This window comes from Anarrhichthys ocellatus, unplaced genomic scaffold, assembly GCF_004355925.1.
Source record: "Anarrhichthys ocellatus isolate YVR2014 unplaced genomic scaffold, GSC_Weel_1.0 scaffold5, whole genome shotgun sequence".
NCBI classification, from domain to species: domain Eukaryota; kingdom Metazoa; phylum Chordata; class Actinopteri; order Perciformes; family Anarhichadidae; genus Anarrhichthys; species Anarrhichthys ocellatus.
Genome location: NW_022280035.1, coordinates 11508004 through 11524514, shown reverse-complemented (window position 1 = coordinate 11524514; position 16511 = coordinate 11508004). Strand labels below are relative to the sequence as shown.

General features: G+C 41.7%; 3 protein-coding genes across 14 annotated transcripts in view; 2 read left to right on the top strand and 1 right to left on the bottom strand.

Moving 5' to 3' along the window:
• Nucleotides 1-1001: 1001 nt before the first annotated feature.
• idh3g (isocitrate dehydrogenase (NAD(+)) 3 non-catalytic subunit gamma) lies at nucleotides 1002-6139 on the bottom strand. Of its 2 annotated transcripts, XM_031845047.1 has the most exons (13): nucleotides 6022-6139; nucleotides 5688-5735; nucleotides 5389-5400; nucleotides 5094-5191; nucleotides 4889-5004; nucleotides 4700-4760; nucleotides 4422-4554; nucleotides 3603-3736; nucleotides 3382-3484; nucleotides 3137-3283; nucleotides 2355-2449; nucleotides 2178-2238; nucleotides 1002-1895 (listed from the first exon to the last, which is right to left on the bottom strand). In XM_031845047.1, the coding sequence occupies exons 1-13, from the start codon at nucleotides 6112-6114 to the stop codon at nucleotides 1794-1796; spliced, it is 1203 nt and encodes a 400-aa protein (XP_031700907.1). In that variant the 5' UTR covers nucleotides 6115-6139; the 3' UTR covers nucleotides 1002-1793. The 2 variants fall into 2 exon arrangements, with proteins under 2 accessions (XP_031700907.1, XP_031700908.1); XM_031845048.1 differs by lacking the exon at nucleotides 5389-5400.
• Nucleotides 6140-6328: 189 nt separating this feature from the next.
• Nucleotides 6329-11670, top strand: fam3a (FAM3 metabolism regulating signaling molecule A). Of its 2 annotated transcripts, none has more exons than XM_031844304.1 (10): nucleotides 6329-6611; nucleotides 7195-7226; nucleotides 7325-7432; nucleotides 7788-7811; nucleotides 7917-8043; nucleotides 8403-8461; nucleotides 8551-8601; nucleotides 8709-8793; nucleotides 9839-9965; nucleotides 10633-11670. In XM_031844304.1, exons 2-10 carry the CDS (start codon nucleotides 7214-7216, stop codon nucleotides 10660-10662), a joined length of 624 nt encoding a protein of 207 aa, XP_031700164.1. In that variant the 5' UTR covers nucleotides 6329-6611; nucleotides 7195-7213; the 3' UTR covers nucleotides 10663-11670. The 2 variants fall into 2 exon arrangements, with proteins under 2 accessions (XP_031700164.1, XP_031700162.1); XM_031844302.1 differs by lacking the exon at nucleotides 10633-11670 and adding an exon at nucleotides 10495-10625.
• A 1211-nt stretch (nucleotides 11671-12881) lies between these two features.
• wnk3 (WNK lysine deficient protein kinase 3) overlaps nucleotides 12882-16511 on the top strand; it is a 34642-nt gene continuing 31012 nt past the window's right edge. For all 10 annotated transcript variants that reach the window (XR_004212708.1, XM_031844862.1, XM_031844870.1 and 7 more), the window contains exon 1: nucleotides 12882-13428. The gene's annotated coding sequence lies outside the window, so the exon portion shown is untranslated. The remainder of the gene's footprint in view (nucleotides 13429-16511) is intronic.

Sequence of the window (16511 nt, the reverse complement as noted above, 5' to 3'; positions counted from 1 at the left end):
ACGTTCTCACAGAATTAGACACATGATGGATTGGCAAGTGCAATTACAATGATGGGATGTGCCCGTGTTGACCACATCTGAGAAAGAGAGGCGAGCTGGGATATATGTGAGCAGGAGGTCGCAGCTGAACCGCTATAGAATCTATGTGCTCCTCTTCCTGCTGCTGCTGGCTAAGAGAACCAGGGCAGATTTTCTTATCGTGACTGTGTGGTCAGAGTATTAAAAAGAAAATAGATGGAACAATAATTTGATGGTTTGGTTTTACCAGGTGAAAGTATAATAAATGGTTTGATTCCATGCTAAATGAGGATAAGCCAAAATCCTTGCTTATCTTAGAAATTTATAGTCTGAAGCCAAGAGTCCGATTCCTAGAAATCACAAGAACCAGAATCATTTTTATTGTTGCCAATATGGGGATCAATCTGTCTTCTGCTTCCCTACGGCTTTTTCCCTCCATCATTGCAGGACATAACATCCACACATAGTGATCCACAGCGATTCATATTTGCTGCGTTTCTGTCCTTGCCAGACAGTGCATGTAACGGAGCACACATACATATCTGTGCACAATTTGCTCCAAGTTACAGTTTAGTGGCAACGCTAGAAAGTGGTGTTGCCACCTAGTGGTGAAATGTAAAACAGCAACTTGTCCTTCAAAGATGCGAGTAAGATGTTTATGGCATGTGAAATTGTAAAACCAACTCAAGGATCAGTGAGCTTTATCTAATTTAGAGAAAGATAATCTTTATTCCCAGCAGGAGGCCATCGAGCTTCTTTCTTTGCAGCTGGGGCAAAGAATCAAGATAAATATTAACAATGAAAAGCTCCTGTTTTACCAAGGCTTTATACACTCAGCTGCCGGTTTATTAGGTACACCGAGCCAGTCCTGCTATACATCTGACCTTCATGAAGGTTATAACATTAAGGTGTATGTATACTTTACCTTTAAAACTCATTTGAGAGTTGTTTCACATTCAAACTTAAGTCCAAAACAATCATGATATGGTAGATTATTTCTTTATTGATAATATTTGTGTTATACAGTGTACATAACCGCCCACAGATATGATAAAATAAGTCTCTTCATATCCAGCTTTAAGAGCTCTTGCCGAGTTAGACTAAAAGACAACAGCGTATTTTTTGTGATGACCCAAACTTACATTCCTTAATGAACTCTGCAGTATATCAAATAGCGACATCATTTATTAAGTACAGTTGAACTGATGTCAACACACAGGACATTTATAACAGGCAACCCAATATTTAAGTTACAGTATGACAAAAAAAAAAAAAAGGCATTAAATGAACATAGCACTTTTTTGTTGAATAAAAAGGCTGTAACATCATCGGAATTTGGAAAATAAATAATGAGTGGAAAATGCATGGTCATATCAGGATATTTTAAATATTTCTGACCCCAGCATCTGTCAGGCCACAGCAAGAGTCATTTTCATGTTTCCTAACAATTTGTAAGACTACAGATTTTCAACTGAATGAACCTGATGAACTCAGGAAATGTCCTTACAGCAGGATTTATCATCTGATGGGAGTGATGATGGCATTTGATCAATGGTAAACCGTTTGTTAATAAGTCTTGCGAAGGTCATTACTATATGTGAAACACACAGTTGTGGATAAAAGGTTGTTTGGACAGTTATCAGTAAGCTTTGTGAACGACAAAAAAATAGGAAACATTCTGATGTCAGTAAAAAGACCCAGCGCTATGGCAACAGACATGCATGGATAACCTGTTCAAACTCACACTGAGTGTGTGTGTGTGTGTGTGTCTGTGTTTACAGCGCAGATGTGAGCGGCCCTGTACTATGGATGATCCTCATGATGGACTGGACCACATCTGACGTGGTGCCCTGACCCCCAATATCAGCTGTGTGCAACTGCAAAACAAAACAAACAAGGACTTAATTAATGTCAATGCAACACAATGTAAAATCAGAGACAATGTAAAATCAGAGACCATACAGTGTAGCACTTCATAAGAGCTTTGTGACACTGAAAGGGCACGATGCTGCTTTGTGTAAATGTATTGTGATGCCCACTGGGAAGCATGCCAGACCTGCAACCAGGGCCTCTAAGCCTCTGTCACACAACAATGCTTTGTTAGCTTTGTGGCAGCGCGACAGGTGAGGGGAGAGGCCCGTCAGTGACCGAAGACTTACCCTGGTTTCATTCATAGTAGTGAGGATTGCATTTCGGATCAGAGTGGCGTAGTCATAAAGCCTGGAGACATACAGGAGAAAGACTTGTGTATTTACTGGTATACCCCAGTGACACAAGCATCACATCTCAGATGGAACCACAGGAAGGTGTATAGTAAAAGTATTTAGGCAGCTTACTTAAGGTGGTCCAGCATCATGCAGCTGGCTAGCAGCATGGCAGTGGGGTTAGCAATGTTCCTCTGCGCAATACTCTTCCCTGTGTTCCTTGTGGCCTGAGAGACCCAGAAAAATAAGACAAGAAACAGAATCCTGAGTCAAAATATATCAAATTTAACATCATATTTGTAACCTAATCCAAGTATCACAACATTAAAGAAAGTCACTTGATTGATTTCCCTTTGGATTACCTCAATACCAAATATGCAAACAAAGACAAGAGAAAACAAACATGATAAATTGTCACCATTATTTTGTACATAAAGCAGAAAAAGGGGAACATCACCACAGTACAGTGCAAGTTATGCCTTCCAGCTGTGAAAATGTTGTCATCATCATCATCCGAGGACTATAATTATCTGGCACATTCGTGTTGCCGGATTTTAACTTGGAGCAGCAGCAGTACACATTTTAATCAAATTAGATGGAAATTTCCTGGTTTGTCCTGTTTTATGTTTGCTGGACCAGAAAGCGATTTGCTCATTTCCTACAAACCTTCTCTTCACGCTGGAATGCCTCTAGGCAAAAAGAATAATCTCGATGAACTGGAAAGTGCGCAAACTCTCCTGCTTTGTGATAACTTGCACTGTGATCTTGTTCCCCTTTTCTACTTTACATACCACATAATGGGGAACTTTCCATCCAGCTAAACCATTTATTAAAGGCCATTAAGGCCCTTGTGGGAGGCTTGAGTCGGGAAGTGCTACGTGTGCACATGGTAGTGTGAACTGCCAAACACTCACCGTTTCAAAGACGGCATAGTCCCGGCCGTAGTTAGCCCCGGGCACGAGGCCAGGCCCTCCCACCAGGCCTGCGCACACGTTGCTCACCACGTTGCCGTACAGATTGGGCATCACCATCACGTCAAACTGCTGGGGCTTGGACACCAGCTAAAAACACAGACAAGCAAAGTAGTGGGTGGATCATTTAGATATAGAAGCATTTAGAAACTTTTCCAAACAATGTATGTCATTGTATGCTCTGTCACCTGCATGGTGGTGTTGTCCACAATCATGCTGTCAAACGTGATGTCCGGGTAACCAGAAGCCACTTCCCTGCAACACTCCAGGAACAAGCCATCACCAAGCTTCCTGTTGGAGCAGAAAGGCCAAACTAAACACTTCCAGCACCAAGAAACTCACAATATCGTGCAAGATTCAGGTGGCCAGACAGGTCCGGCACAACACCGTCTGCCTCAGAGTAACTCACATGATGTTAGCCTTGTGTACGGCAGTGACCCTTTTACGACCCTTCTCCCTGGCCAGTTGGAAGGCATATTCGGCAATCCTCAAGGAGTTGACCCTGGTGATGATCTTGAGACTCTCCACTACACCTGATACACTCTAAAAGAAGACAGGAAGGAGAATGACTGATAAATGACAGCAAACGTTCAAGTGGTTGGTGCCGCTAATAATGTGGTAACATTGTTATTTGTGAAGCAGCATGTAGAACTGACACGGATCCTTCTTCTGTGTACAAGGTAACATCAGGCTGTGTGTGAGTGAGTAGAGGTGTACACACACACACACACACACCAACATACATTTTAAGGCGTGTGCAAATTTTATATTAAGGAAACAGCATTCAATGTGGATCTGGCATCTCTTGGCAATACCAGTCTGTTTAAGTGATGCCAGTTTGATAATAAGAATAAATAAATGAAAGCTAATCATCACTTAGCTAATTGTCTAGCTACGAATGAACATTGAGAATAAATAAGCAATATAGATTGTTTTCTTAATTGTCTTTTTTCTCACAATATAATCAAAAAGAACCGTTAAGCAGTATCGATAAGAGTACTAGTATCGATATCGATAAAACGATACCCATCCGTAGCACCAATAATCAAGGATATCAGATCAATGTTTCCTCTTCGTAAACAAATGTTGTACTTTAATAAACAGTACATGAGTGTTACCTCACTCCCATTTCAAAAAGAGAATAAAAAGCGGGGAGAAAGACAGACATAGAGAGGAAAGAAGTCTTTTAAAGGAGGGAGTATAAGCGTGTGTTTCTGTTCTGTCTGACCTCGTGCTCCAGACTGCTGTACTCTCCCTCCGTGTTCTCCCGGATGATCATGATGTCGATGTTCTTGTGGCGAGTTTGAACTCCGGGGAGCGACTGGCAGTGCATCACATTGGCATACAGATCTAAGCTTGTGCTGTTAATACACACATGGAACAAGAGAGAAAGAGAGAGAGAAGCAATAAATACACAATAGGCCAACTGACATTACCAGACACAAAGGCACATATGATGGAAGAAATGTCAATCAAGGGAACTGAATGTGTCCTTAAAACTCTTACCGTAGGAGATTATTTCTGGATTTGACAGATGGCGCCATGGTATGTTTGGTTTCTATGTTACCTACCAGGAGAGTTAACAAAGATAAACATTAGTGTCATGTTCCTATTATATACTACATGCTTCTCACAGCTGTGCTCTGCTCAAATGACCGGCTTGTGACACAGAAAAAAAATAAAGAGTTAGCTTGCCTTTGAGGGCAACCCCATTACGGCGAATGGCAGTGATGGCGTCGTTGATATCATCCTCCGTCTCCACAGCAGAGTTGACGTGCACCACCTCAAAGTCCACCGGGACACAGCTGAACCTACGGCATGAAGAAGGGAAACAGAGGCCGAGTTTGAGAGCAGCCTGTAGTCGACACTTTGAACAGGATTTAGTTTGAGTCCAACCAACCTGAAAACCTCTCTGACATGATTGAGCAGCTCTGGACCGATTCCATCTCCAGGTATGAGGGTCACCGTGTGTCTGCCTCCATACTTTGCAGGAGGGGGCTGTAAAATTGGACATTTTGTACATCATTAGCTGCACTGCATTTAAAAGGACAAAAAAACATTACAGTAGGTCTTCTCGTCATAGTAAGACATATTTTTTTTCCTTCACCACACAGTGGCCAGCATGAAGAAGTAATGTCCTGTTATGAAAGTGATGCATTGTGGTAGAGGAAACCATGTTAGAGTCGGCTACTTACAATGTCGTCTCTCTGTTGTGGTTGAATACAGACAGCAAGGAAAGCAGAAGAACAAGAGTTAGATAGTAGTAGTTTGAGAGCCACGTAAAAGAATCCCGGTAGTAGCGAGTACAGAGGTATTATAATCTCTCCTCCACTAACAGGGTGGGAAACAGGTCTCCAGCAGAACCAGGTTACATTAAAACAAATACAGACAGTACAACCTCTCCCAAAGATGAATCCAAAGCGATACAGCTTGTAAATAAATAGCTAAATGAGAACACCATTACAAACCAATCACGTCAATCTGATTCACTTACACTATTTCCGGTCTTATTCCTGTGATTTGTCAGAGATGTTCCAAATACCTGAAATACACAACATAGAGAGATGGGTTACTGCGTTTGCAAATGCATTTCTATTATCGGAGGGTCCACGTTGTTCAGCATAACTTCAATGCAACCAACTCTATATCTGCGCTGTTGCAGAGATGTGGAAGAAGACTGCTATATTCACTTGTGACGCTATATTTACCATATGACCTTGTGTTCAGATTAAATAATCTGAGGCAGTCATATAATTAGACTTTTATTCGGAGCCGGACAACAACAACGTTCACAGCCAACGTGACTGCCGAGACGTCTCTAGTCTTACTTTGACCGTATTTCCAAGGCGTCCACCCCAGAAGGGATTAAAGATTTTGGACATCGACAGCACAGCAGTGTGGGCAGCCATCTTGACGTTCATGAACTGGGCGCGTGCACGATTAGAAGGCGTTGTGCTCGCGCAATATTTACAATGTTGTTTTTTTGTCGATGCAAATATATATTAATTCAAAGATAGATTAATAGGTTTGGTGACAATATACGTTTAATTACATATCTGTTCAACAATAAAAAAATTGTTATTAGTGGTTTAAATCTAACATAAATCTGGGTCACGTGAACAACTTCACGCAGACTCAGTAGTAGCGGTCTATATACGGAAGACACCACAGTTTGGGAAAGACAATTGTGTTTCCATGCTTGTGAATTGCGAAGTAACGTTATAAGACTTATGGTCGACCGGGGGCATTGACTGTCACTGAAAGAGGATTCATAGCAGAGGAGCCTCGATGAGGAAACAGCGCAAGAAATAGCCAACGTCCCTTGTGACGAGAGCAACGGCTCCCCTTTACCGTGTATCACCGCAAAAGAAAGGGGCAACAACTTCAACGGTACTCGCCTGAAGCGTGGACACAGGAGGTGAGATCTGCGTGTCTCGTGTGTACGTTCTTATGAGTGACTGTTATCATGTGCTGTTGTCATGTCAGCGATGCTTTGGGTTCATGTCGCCTCTGCAGACGTTATCGCTACAGAGCCATCTTGAACGCTCACTGTGATGCATATAAAGCTATGTCATACTTAACTTTGAATGAAATGTTCCCAAATTAATTGTATTTGTAAATGTTAGGATTTTAAGGGTTAAATGTAGTCTTCACAAGCACCTTTTTGATACAAGAGTACACATCTTTTCCTTTTAAGACTTCGTATATTTCGCAAAACTCTTTAGAGTTGCATAAAACGAACGAATGCAATACAGACAATGGAATAGGGTCATTGCCTTTTATAAAAACTTAGAATTGAATCTGCCTTTATTTTATTGTATTTGTTTATTTTTCCTCCTTTACTGCAGTTATCCTCTACTTCATAAATAATTCATTTATAAACTACTCCTTTTATTTACACAATTTTGAACTTCTGTCATGCTAAATGGAAACGTTTTTTGATTTTTTTGGCTGAAATTGAAACCACTTTAATTAATGTACCTTTTTGTGTCTGTGTGTAGGTCTATGAGAGGGTGAATCATGCGGTTAACAGGTTGGTTAAAGTAGTTTGTACCTTCTAGTAACACTGCAGGGGGGACTTTTTGGTCCACGTTCCCGGCCCTAACTAGTGTGACCTGTTTCTCTCGGCAGCCCCCCTTAGAGCTGCGGCCCTGCTGCTGTTGGTGGGGCTCACCTGGCTGTTGGCAAACACCTTATTTGGAGGAGACGGTGGTTCGTCTGTGCGGCATTTCTTCAGCGGTAAGAGAAGTAGTTCTGAAATTATATGTTAATGGACCGGAAATGTGTTGAGAGCAATTTATCAAACTCAACTGGCTCTAGCTGCTTAACGTGAGGCTTTGGGGATTGAGTTCCTCTGTTTTCTAAAATGAATAATTGCGTATCTTTGTGTTTTGTACTGCTGACATCACCATGGGCTCTGGGCAACGGCGATGAGCATTTTTCACTGTTATTTTAGAGATTAATTGATAAAGAAAGTAGTCGTTAGCGACGCTAAAGATAAGCAGTGATGGTTGACATGTCTATGGTGAGGGGTGTGTGTGTATAATACGATCAAACAAAGTTCATTTGAGTGTGAACATTTTGTATTTTTCAGGTGCAAGCGAGAAACCAACAGATGGTAAGTAAAAGAAACGATGACACAACATTTTATGGCTGCTCTTCCTGTCAACGTTGTCTTAATCGTACTCCTTATCACCACTGACAGTTGTATCGTGTATTCTAGCTGAATCCCGCCCTCGACGGTTTAAATGTGGACTTTCGGCTCCCTGTCCACCAAAACATTTGGCTTTCCGCCTGGTGTCTGGTGCTGCCAACGTCATAGGACCCAAGATCTGCCTGGAGGACAAGATGTGAGATTCAGTGCTTCTCCTTTCTTTCTGTTCATCTATGTCTTTGTCTCCCCCTGCTGTCTGTCTTTACTTTTTTTTTCTTTCTTTTTTTGGTTTCACACTCTGTTCTTTTTCCCCCTGTGCTGTCATAACCAGGCCTCCAAGCCTGTCTGGGGAGCTGAATGCAAGTATTCTTTCAGTCTCTGTCCCCCATTTCTCTGTTTTTGTCTCCAGTCCTGGATCTTGTTATATATGTTTTTGTTTCTCAAGTGCCAGGCAGTGTGTACAAGTGTGTAGATTTAACGTGTATGTGCGAGGCAAGATAGTGTTCTCCTTAAGTGCCTCAGCTAGTGTTTGAATAATATGTTTCTCTCTCAAAGGTTAATGAGCAGCGTGAAGAACAACATTGGCAGAGGACTCAACATAGCTTTGGTGAATGGTGAGCGTGTCCTCATCCCCTTTTTTAACACATTGTGTTGCCTTGATGTTTTAAGCTCCTAACATCTAACGGATGTTTCTTTGCTCCAGGAGTGACAGGAGAGCTTCTGGATACGAAGACCTTCGACATGTGGGCAGGAGGTAATAGAAACACTAATGTATGATACATATTTCACATCAGGTGCACAGGGCTTGGCAATAACACGCTACAAACCACAGTACACGGCTCTTCTGATGTGCGTTTGCAGATATTTCTGACCTGTTGAAGTTTGTCCGGCCGCTCCACGAAGGAACACTCGTGTTTGTGGCATCCTTTGATGATGCAGCTACAAAGTAAGAAGCCACGATATGCTGTCGGGTCCAGTCCAACACCCCTCACAAAAAGCAGTTTTCACAGGCGCGTTGTCAGCTGGAGCTAAAGGATATTTCATGTTGCAACTTGGGAAATATTTTGTTCATAATTGTGTGGCACTGCTACAGAGAAAAGCATTTTTAGAGCGTATTTCCATTGCTAAACATATCAGGATCAATGTTCAACCAGTCCAATAAACCAACATCTCATGCCTATCAGTTGATCTGCTCTCACCATGCAAGACAAATTCAACAATATAATCTCCACTTGTGTAAGAATCCATATGTAATGAGCTCATTTGCATTTGGTACATACTATACATCTTTGAAGTTTTAACACCCTGAAAGAGCAAAGTTCTAATTGTTCTAGTCTCTCTGATATCAGGTAAGGTTAGCGGAGCAGTCGAAAATTTAGATTTGAAGACCAATGCCCTGTGGGTAATGATGAGGAATCAAGATTTGATTTTGATAATTGCATTTAAGTCTGGCAGATAATTCTTTGTTATTGAACACTTGATGCCTTTTGGCATGAGCGTAAATCTCTCCATTAACCTCAGAGAATCTCATGGCTTAAAAACGCATCAGGGTTGTTGGTGGTTGAACCAGACAGATGAACTCTCAGACCGTATTAAAGCTCAGGAGGAGCCGCCTGAGAAATGCAATTGGCCTGCAGTTCATTTCAGTAAACCTAAACAAGAGGATAAGTCCTTCATTTAAACCATAAACCCCCTTTGGTTCAGGAGAATGGACTTTATAAAGCGCCTTTGTAGTCGCCCGACCACTCAAAGCGCTTTCCACTACATGTCAACATTCACCCACTCACACACACATTCATACACTGATGGCAGAGGCTGCAACATGCCACCTGCTGTAATCTAAAGGCTCATTCACACAGAGGGACACACCGATGGCACTATTTGGGGTTCAGCATCTTGCAGAAAAAGGACACTTCAACGTGCAGACTGAAGGAGACGAACCCCCTTAATAACCCCTGACCCGCTACCTTATCCTCATTTCCGGTCGACAGGTTGAACGACGAGTCTCGGCGACTGTTTGAGGATCTCGGCAGCACTGCGGTAAAGGAGCTGGCCTTCAGGGACAGCTGGGTGTTTGTTGGAGCCAAGGGCATCGAGAATAAGAGTCCCTTTGAGCAGGTATGTCACTATCGCTGCTAAACTGATGCCATGGGTAGAAATCATCAGCTCCCTTTGATGCAACGCTCATTTGCCTGCAGTTAAGTTATTAAAGATGTTGTAAAAATTATTTCACCCCCCAGTGTCATCATATGAAGTAGCATGCAAAAGGACTCTGCAGTCAATAGCATAAAGATTAGTTGCTTACAGTTAGAATGGTATTATGATACAGTTGCTTTAAGGATATGCAATAAAATAAGGAGGGATCATACCCATATCACGAGAGAGTCTCTTATTAGTGGTAGTGTACACTGGAGATAAGATATCGCAATAGACTTAATCCAACATTTTCCCATATTCAATATCCATTCCACATCTAAATGTGATAACGCATGATAAGTGGTGGTGCTTCTATCGTACACCTTTTTTTTTTTTTATTATTATTTACATTAACATGGTAATGCATGCAGTGACAAACAGGTGATTCCTATCCTGGTACCTGTCTGTTTTGTTGACATTGTGTCTGTTTGCCCATGGTTGTTCCCATTAGCGTATGAAGAACAGTAAGAGCAGCAACAAGTATGAAGGCTGGCCCGAGTCTCTGGAGATGGACGGCTGTATTCCTCTGCGGCCACCCCTGGAAGGATAGTTCTGCCTGACTCTCTCTCTCTCTCTCTCTCGCGTACAGTACAGTAACACCTGGGGTGGCTCCAAGTGAATGTTCAAAAAGCCAGGGAATGACTAAAACCACCTGAGATCTGGGCCACAAACAACATTTGATCCCCCCCCCCCCCCCATCTCATGGCAGTGGCATGAGTTGACTGCAAGGATTTTCTTGGGACTTAATGTATTTAAAATGTTCTGTAACTTGTTATAAAGGATTTGTGCATTAAGCTTTGTGAGCCATTTTTGAGCAGATGTAATATTGTAGAAACGAGGGAATTGTTTGTGTCGGGTGAAGAGAAACTTGAGAGGCCAAATGTTTGATGACCAAAGTGCAACAGTGACGAGTGAATGAATGCAGCTGGAGCACGTCTTCCAAAGCCATTGCAGGAAGTGGACGTGTTTCCTCTCTGCAGGCCTGTCTGTAATGTGTCAATATTGCTAAGTAAAACATTTGAGGTACACTAATAGTTTAAATGTCCTACCAGACACCACGTCCGTAGGCAGATTTTAACTCGTGAATATACTTTCATCGTGTGATACATATTTCAGTGATATTGTTATGTCTGGTGTTAGCTGCCATTGCTTCCTTTCGAACTTGACACACTGCAGTTATTGCTTGCCACATGTTTACATATTCCTTCAGACAAATTTGGCCTATAGGTCATTTTCCTCTGATAAAACTATTTATTTTAATACTCTATTAGAAAACACAGGAGATTCATAGTGTGGGTTCATCATAACACCGCCCGTGGTTTTAATGTTGTCTCAGGCCTGCACGCAATCTTCTAACCCGAGTGCTTTGTTTAAAGATCCTGAGTGCTTTGTTTAAAGATCCTAAGTGTGTGTGGTTGTGTTTTTCATGTTTATTGTATCAACCTGTCATCTTGCAAGCCTAACAATGAAATAAATATATTTTACATGGATGGTTAGATGGCAATTTTAGCTGCCTTTTTGTCTGAATTGTTTTATTTTACCTCTAAGTGTAAAGATTTTTATACAAAGCGTCGCAACCAGTCTTTCTAATGTGACAACAATAATCATGAATAAAACGGTCCGAGTATTTCTTGTGTGTTTTTTTTTTTTTTTTCACCTCTGGGTCCGGAGTGGTCTTGAATCAACTGGCATACTAGAAGAAATGCACCAGAGGGCGACAGCAGTCTGGGGTTACGCGGTTCATTCTGCTCAAGGCATTAGTTTCACTGAACGGAGGCCTCGGTGGTGAGAAACGCTGCGGACACAATGTAGAACATTTAAGGTTTGACGGTTAATTCAGTGGCGTCACAGAATCATGTTGCACATTTAATCTGAGGGCTGTAATATAATAATGAGAAACCCGATCTATGTCACTGTGCCATTTAGCTGTGTTACGACCCATTCAAGTGCTGTTAAAGAAGTCGGGATTTTGAGGAATGAGTACAGTGTCTTCAAGGACTGTGGGTTATGTGATGTTCAAAGGGAGAGGCGCAGACCACGAGCATTATTGAGGTAGAATTTAAGCGCCACAGCAGAACAACTTTGATTATTTGTACATAATGAGCATTGAATGAAAATAGAGGTACTGAATAGAAACTCTCTTTTGCTCTGAAGGTAATTTATTTGCAGCCTCCACGTGTTTCTCAAGAAAGCATAAAAAAAAATACAAATTTAAACATTACGTAACAATAACAATAAATACTGACTATCTTAGACAATGTGATTCAATGTCACGGAATAAACTGCAGTACGTACAATAGCTCAACTAGCTCCACCTATACCAACTACAACAGTAAAATGCTACATGCACATCCGTAATAATAATTAATATATAGTATGATAAAAGATTAATTATTTGCATTGACTACTTCAACTTTTGATACTTTAAGTACATTATCCTTATAATACTTCTGTAGTTGTACTCAAGTGTGATGTTGAAATGCAGGACTTTTGCTTGTAACAGAGTATTTTTTATTTAAGTAAATTATCTTAATACCTCCTTCATTGACTCTCACGTACACACGCACACACACACACACACACACACACACGCACACACACACACACACACACTCTCTCTCTCTACATAGTCTTCAGAATTGTTACAAAATCCTTTACAGACTTTTTTTATTGCCAAAAACGGTCGAATACTATTTCAGGTTTAACGGCTGCTGTCCTGAAACTGAAGCTTACGAGGAGCATTTGAATGCAGCATTAAAATCCCACAATAAACCGTTGACATGAACGTGTAGCACCACCGCCCTCTTGTGGCAGAGCGAGGTAACTGTCGGATGTGATCGTCCTCAGCACGATGAGGAGCCCGGTGACAAATGAGAGCAGGCAGACAGAGCGCGCTCAGGAGGCTTCACACGCGAACCTGCTGAAGGCCGTTGGAGTCGTGCGTTGTAAATTATGTACATAAGTTACTGATAATATTCGGGTCTGCATGAATGGCGAGCCGCACAATTTGGAGCCGTTAAACCGAGTAGCGAGTGTGAAAATCTGTAAACCAGCGGCCAACATCGTCTGAATTATACACCAGGTGCTCTGTGCCCGTCTCTCACACGGACCGAGGCTCGACGGCTCCGGTGGGGATTTTCAAGCCGACAAACACACGCAATGAAGCTTATGAAATGCTAAGAGAGAGAGAAAAACGGAACCGCAAATTTTCTTTTTCTAAAGCTTTTTTTGTAAAATGTATTTTTTCAGTGGGTGCAAAAAAATAATTTTCTAGGCAGAAAGCCCCGTGTAATAACGTTTGTAAAAAAATAAGCTATCTGGGCTGAGCAGTTCATTTTTTATGTTAAAATACCGCTGGACCGGCGAGGTACTGTGTTACAATCGGGTGAGTGATGTTTGTTATTTTCATTTACATTTCAAATAGTCATTTTGTTATTCCAAGTGAGGTATTATTATTGTTGTTCTGTCTGTTTAAGTAGAGATTGCTCATTAGTAGCCTATTTATCCTCTCCTGTGGCTGTTTATTGTGCTGATTATGCTGATTTAAATTATAACACTCGAGTGCAGACCGGCTGCAGATGACAATGACTGACGGGCCCTCATTCAGCACACGTTTGGCCCGTGATTTTAATGATTTACACTAAAGGCCAGGAGGTTTTTGGGGGATTTTTTTTTCTGATTTGTGTCAGTCGCCTCGGTCACTATGCTCTTGTCTCGTGTGCTGACTGTAGCCTACTTTGTGTCTCTCACCGTGTGCATGGCGTTTTCTAAAGTCAGCTGATCTACCAGTGAGCCAATGGCTGCTCTCCGTGCTGCTCGCACGTCCAAGGCATCACCGTGTCGTAGCCTATAAATAACACAACATACATTAAATGCATTTCAGACCCAGTGGCTGCTACATGACCAGGCGCGTCATGGGCTCTTTGCTCGAAGCAACTTTCACAATATATATGTTAAAAAATTTAAATCAGGTCGGCCTACATGAACACAAAATAGGAACAACATCAAGCGCCCCCTCCTTAACGCCTTATTGATTTTTAATATATATATATATATATAGAGAGAGAGAGAGATTTATATATTTATTTGACAACATTGCATCTCTTAGTCTCTCTGGAAGCGATAGTGTTCTACTCGAAACATGAGGGAGGATGCTTCCTCCTCTAAAGCCTGACAGCTGCTAAACATGGAAATCAACACATGGCTGATAAAAGTTCAGAGAACCGTTTGCAGGCGTCAAAGAGGCTCAGGTGATATGAGCTCCAGGAGTAAGCTACTTTAGTAACATGTAATCCCGAGTCATCATTACCTGATTAAGGAGCCTTTCGCTCACCTGGATTAGAGGAATCCTTTCGGTGTGGGATGGATGTGCTCGCTGAGGGGAAAGAACGGGAACAAAACGAGGGGTTAGATAACACATGTTCTCTCTCTGGGTGAACAGTGCTCTCTGTGTGTGCTACCTACACTCTCCCATGCTTGACCTGGATTGGACAAAAGTCCTTGTTGTGTTTTGAGCCTTGAGTTCCCCTAATGGGAAGAGAACAATCACTGTGTGTTTGGTTCTAGTGGCCAGCATTAGATATTTCTCATCAGATTTCAAAACCTTGCCCATGACTGAAGACTCACAGGGAAGCAACATGTCCTGAACCAAGTAGTCAGAGCAGCTTTAATTGCATATTATACATATTTCATTTGCACATGCTCTTACATGACTGCGCTGGTGCTGCATGGGTTTGGATTGCTTTTTACGATCTGTTCATTAAGGCTTTATCTTGTGGGTTCAAGCTGTAGTGTTCTCTTTTCCTCAGCTTTGTGTATTGCATTGGACCTGTCCTGAGTATTGTAATTAATTGTAATTGTGCCGCTTAATCACAGTTCTAGCTCGGCAGCCTCCGGGTTTTCAAAGCGACAGCAGCACAGACGGTTGGCTCTTTGAAGGTTTACACCGGCCACTTACAGGGATGTTTCCTGGTTTGACTTTGTGACAGAAGTCAGACCTGTTGGATGTGGCCGTGCTGAACAAAGTCTTTGTTTTTACCTGCCAGTGTGGTTTAACAGCTGAGCTGCAGAGTTCAGCTGTAGACCTGTGATCTTCAGAACAGCTGCTTCTGACACTTCGCCCATTTGAAATTTTTGGCCAGCAGCTCTCAGACCTTGTGCTTCCTCTGCCTCGTCTCCCCACATCACTCAGCCTCCATCTCCTCTTTAAGTCTCTGTGAGACTAATACTCGATTGGAAAAATACGGGAGAGATTCAAGTGCATTAATCAACATAGGGATGATATGCAAAATATTGAAGCTGGCAGTTGATGAAGGAACCGTGTTAAAAGTTGCAACACATTCTGATAGTACACTTGTGCTCTCACAACTTTACACCTGACAACACACCTGTACTCATTTGGTGACACTTGCAATCAGTCAGAAGTTTGCAAATAATAATAAAAATGTGGAAATTCAGAAAATTGGTCAAAGTGGACGGAATGAGCTCAGATAAAATGTTGCTCAGTAGCAAATGAAGATATGAGAAGAAAATGAGGAAATCCTTCTCTCAGTGAACCTGAACCTATATGTAGAGCTGCAACTGACTATTTGCTCCATCAACAGTTAACCCGCTGATCATTTTCTTTATTAATTGTTTGATGTAAAAGAAAAAAAGAAAAAGTAAGTCAGAAAAAAGTGGTAAATGTCTGTCACAATATCCTAGAATCGATAACGATACGATAACGTCTATATGGACTAGTCTATGAAAAACCACATGGTTATGTATACTCTTGTGTGAATTAAATACTTAAATGAAAATAACTCACCATTTTATCATTTAATTAAGACCGTAAGTACAAAATAATCTGATTTTCTGAGAAATTTGAGTTAGTATACTGTTATGATCAATTAATTGACGACATAATTGTATCACGATATGAGTCCATTGAAGCTCGTTTTGTCCAAACTAACATTCCAGAACCAAAATATTTGCAGTTAACTATCACATAAGACAAAAGCAAATCCTTGCAAATTTACAAGGTGTAACGGAATGTTTGAACAATCGATTGTCAAAATAGCTGAAGATTAATTTTCTTGACCAATTCATTCATCATTTGAGCTGCACAACTCTCTCTCTCTCTCTCTCTCTCTCTCTCTCTCTCTCTCTCTCTCTCTCTCTCTCTCTCTATCTCTCTCTCTCTCTCTCTCTCTCTCTCTCTCTCTCTCTCTCTCTCTGCAATAAGAGCATATTAACAGGTTTACTGTGAATCAGTTCTTCACTCTGCTCCTCTGCACCCGGTCCCACTGCGACACTGGACATACGGAAACTATTCCTATGCTAATGTAATCACCTCGTGTTTTCAACATTATCCAACCACTAAAAGCATTCCTCCTCTCCTCTCCCCTCCTCTCATCTCCTCTCCTCTCCCCTCCTCTCATCTCCTCTCATCTCCTCTCCTCTCCCCTCCTCTCCTCTCCTCTCCCCTCC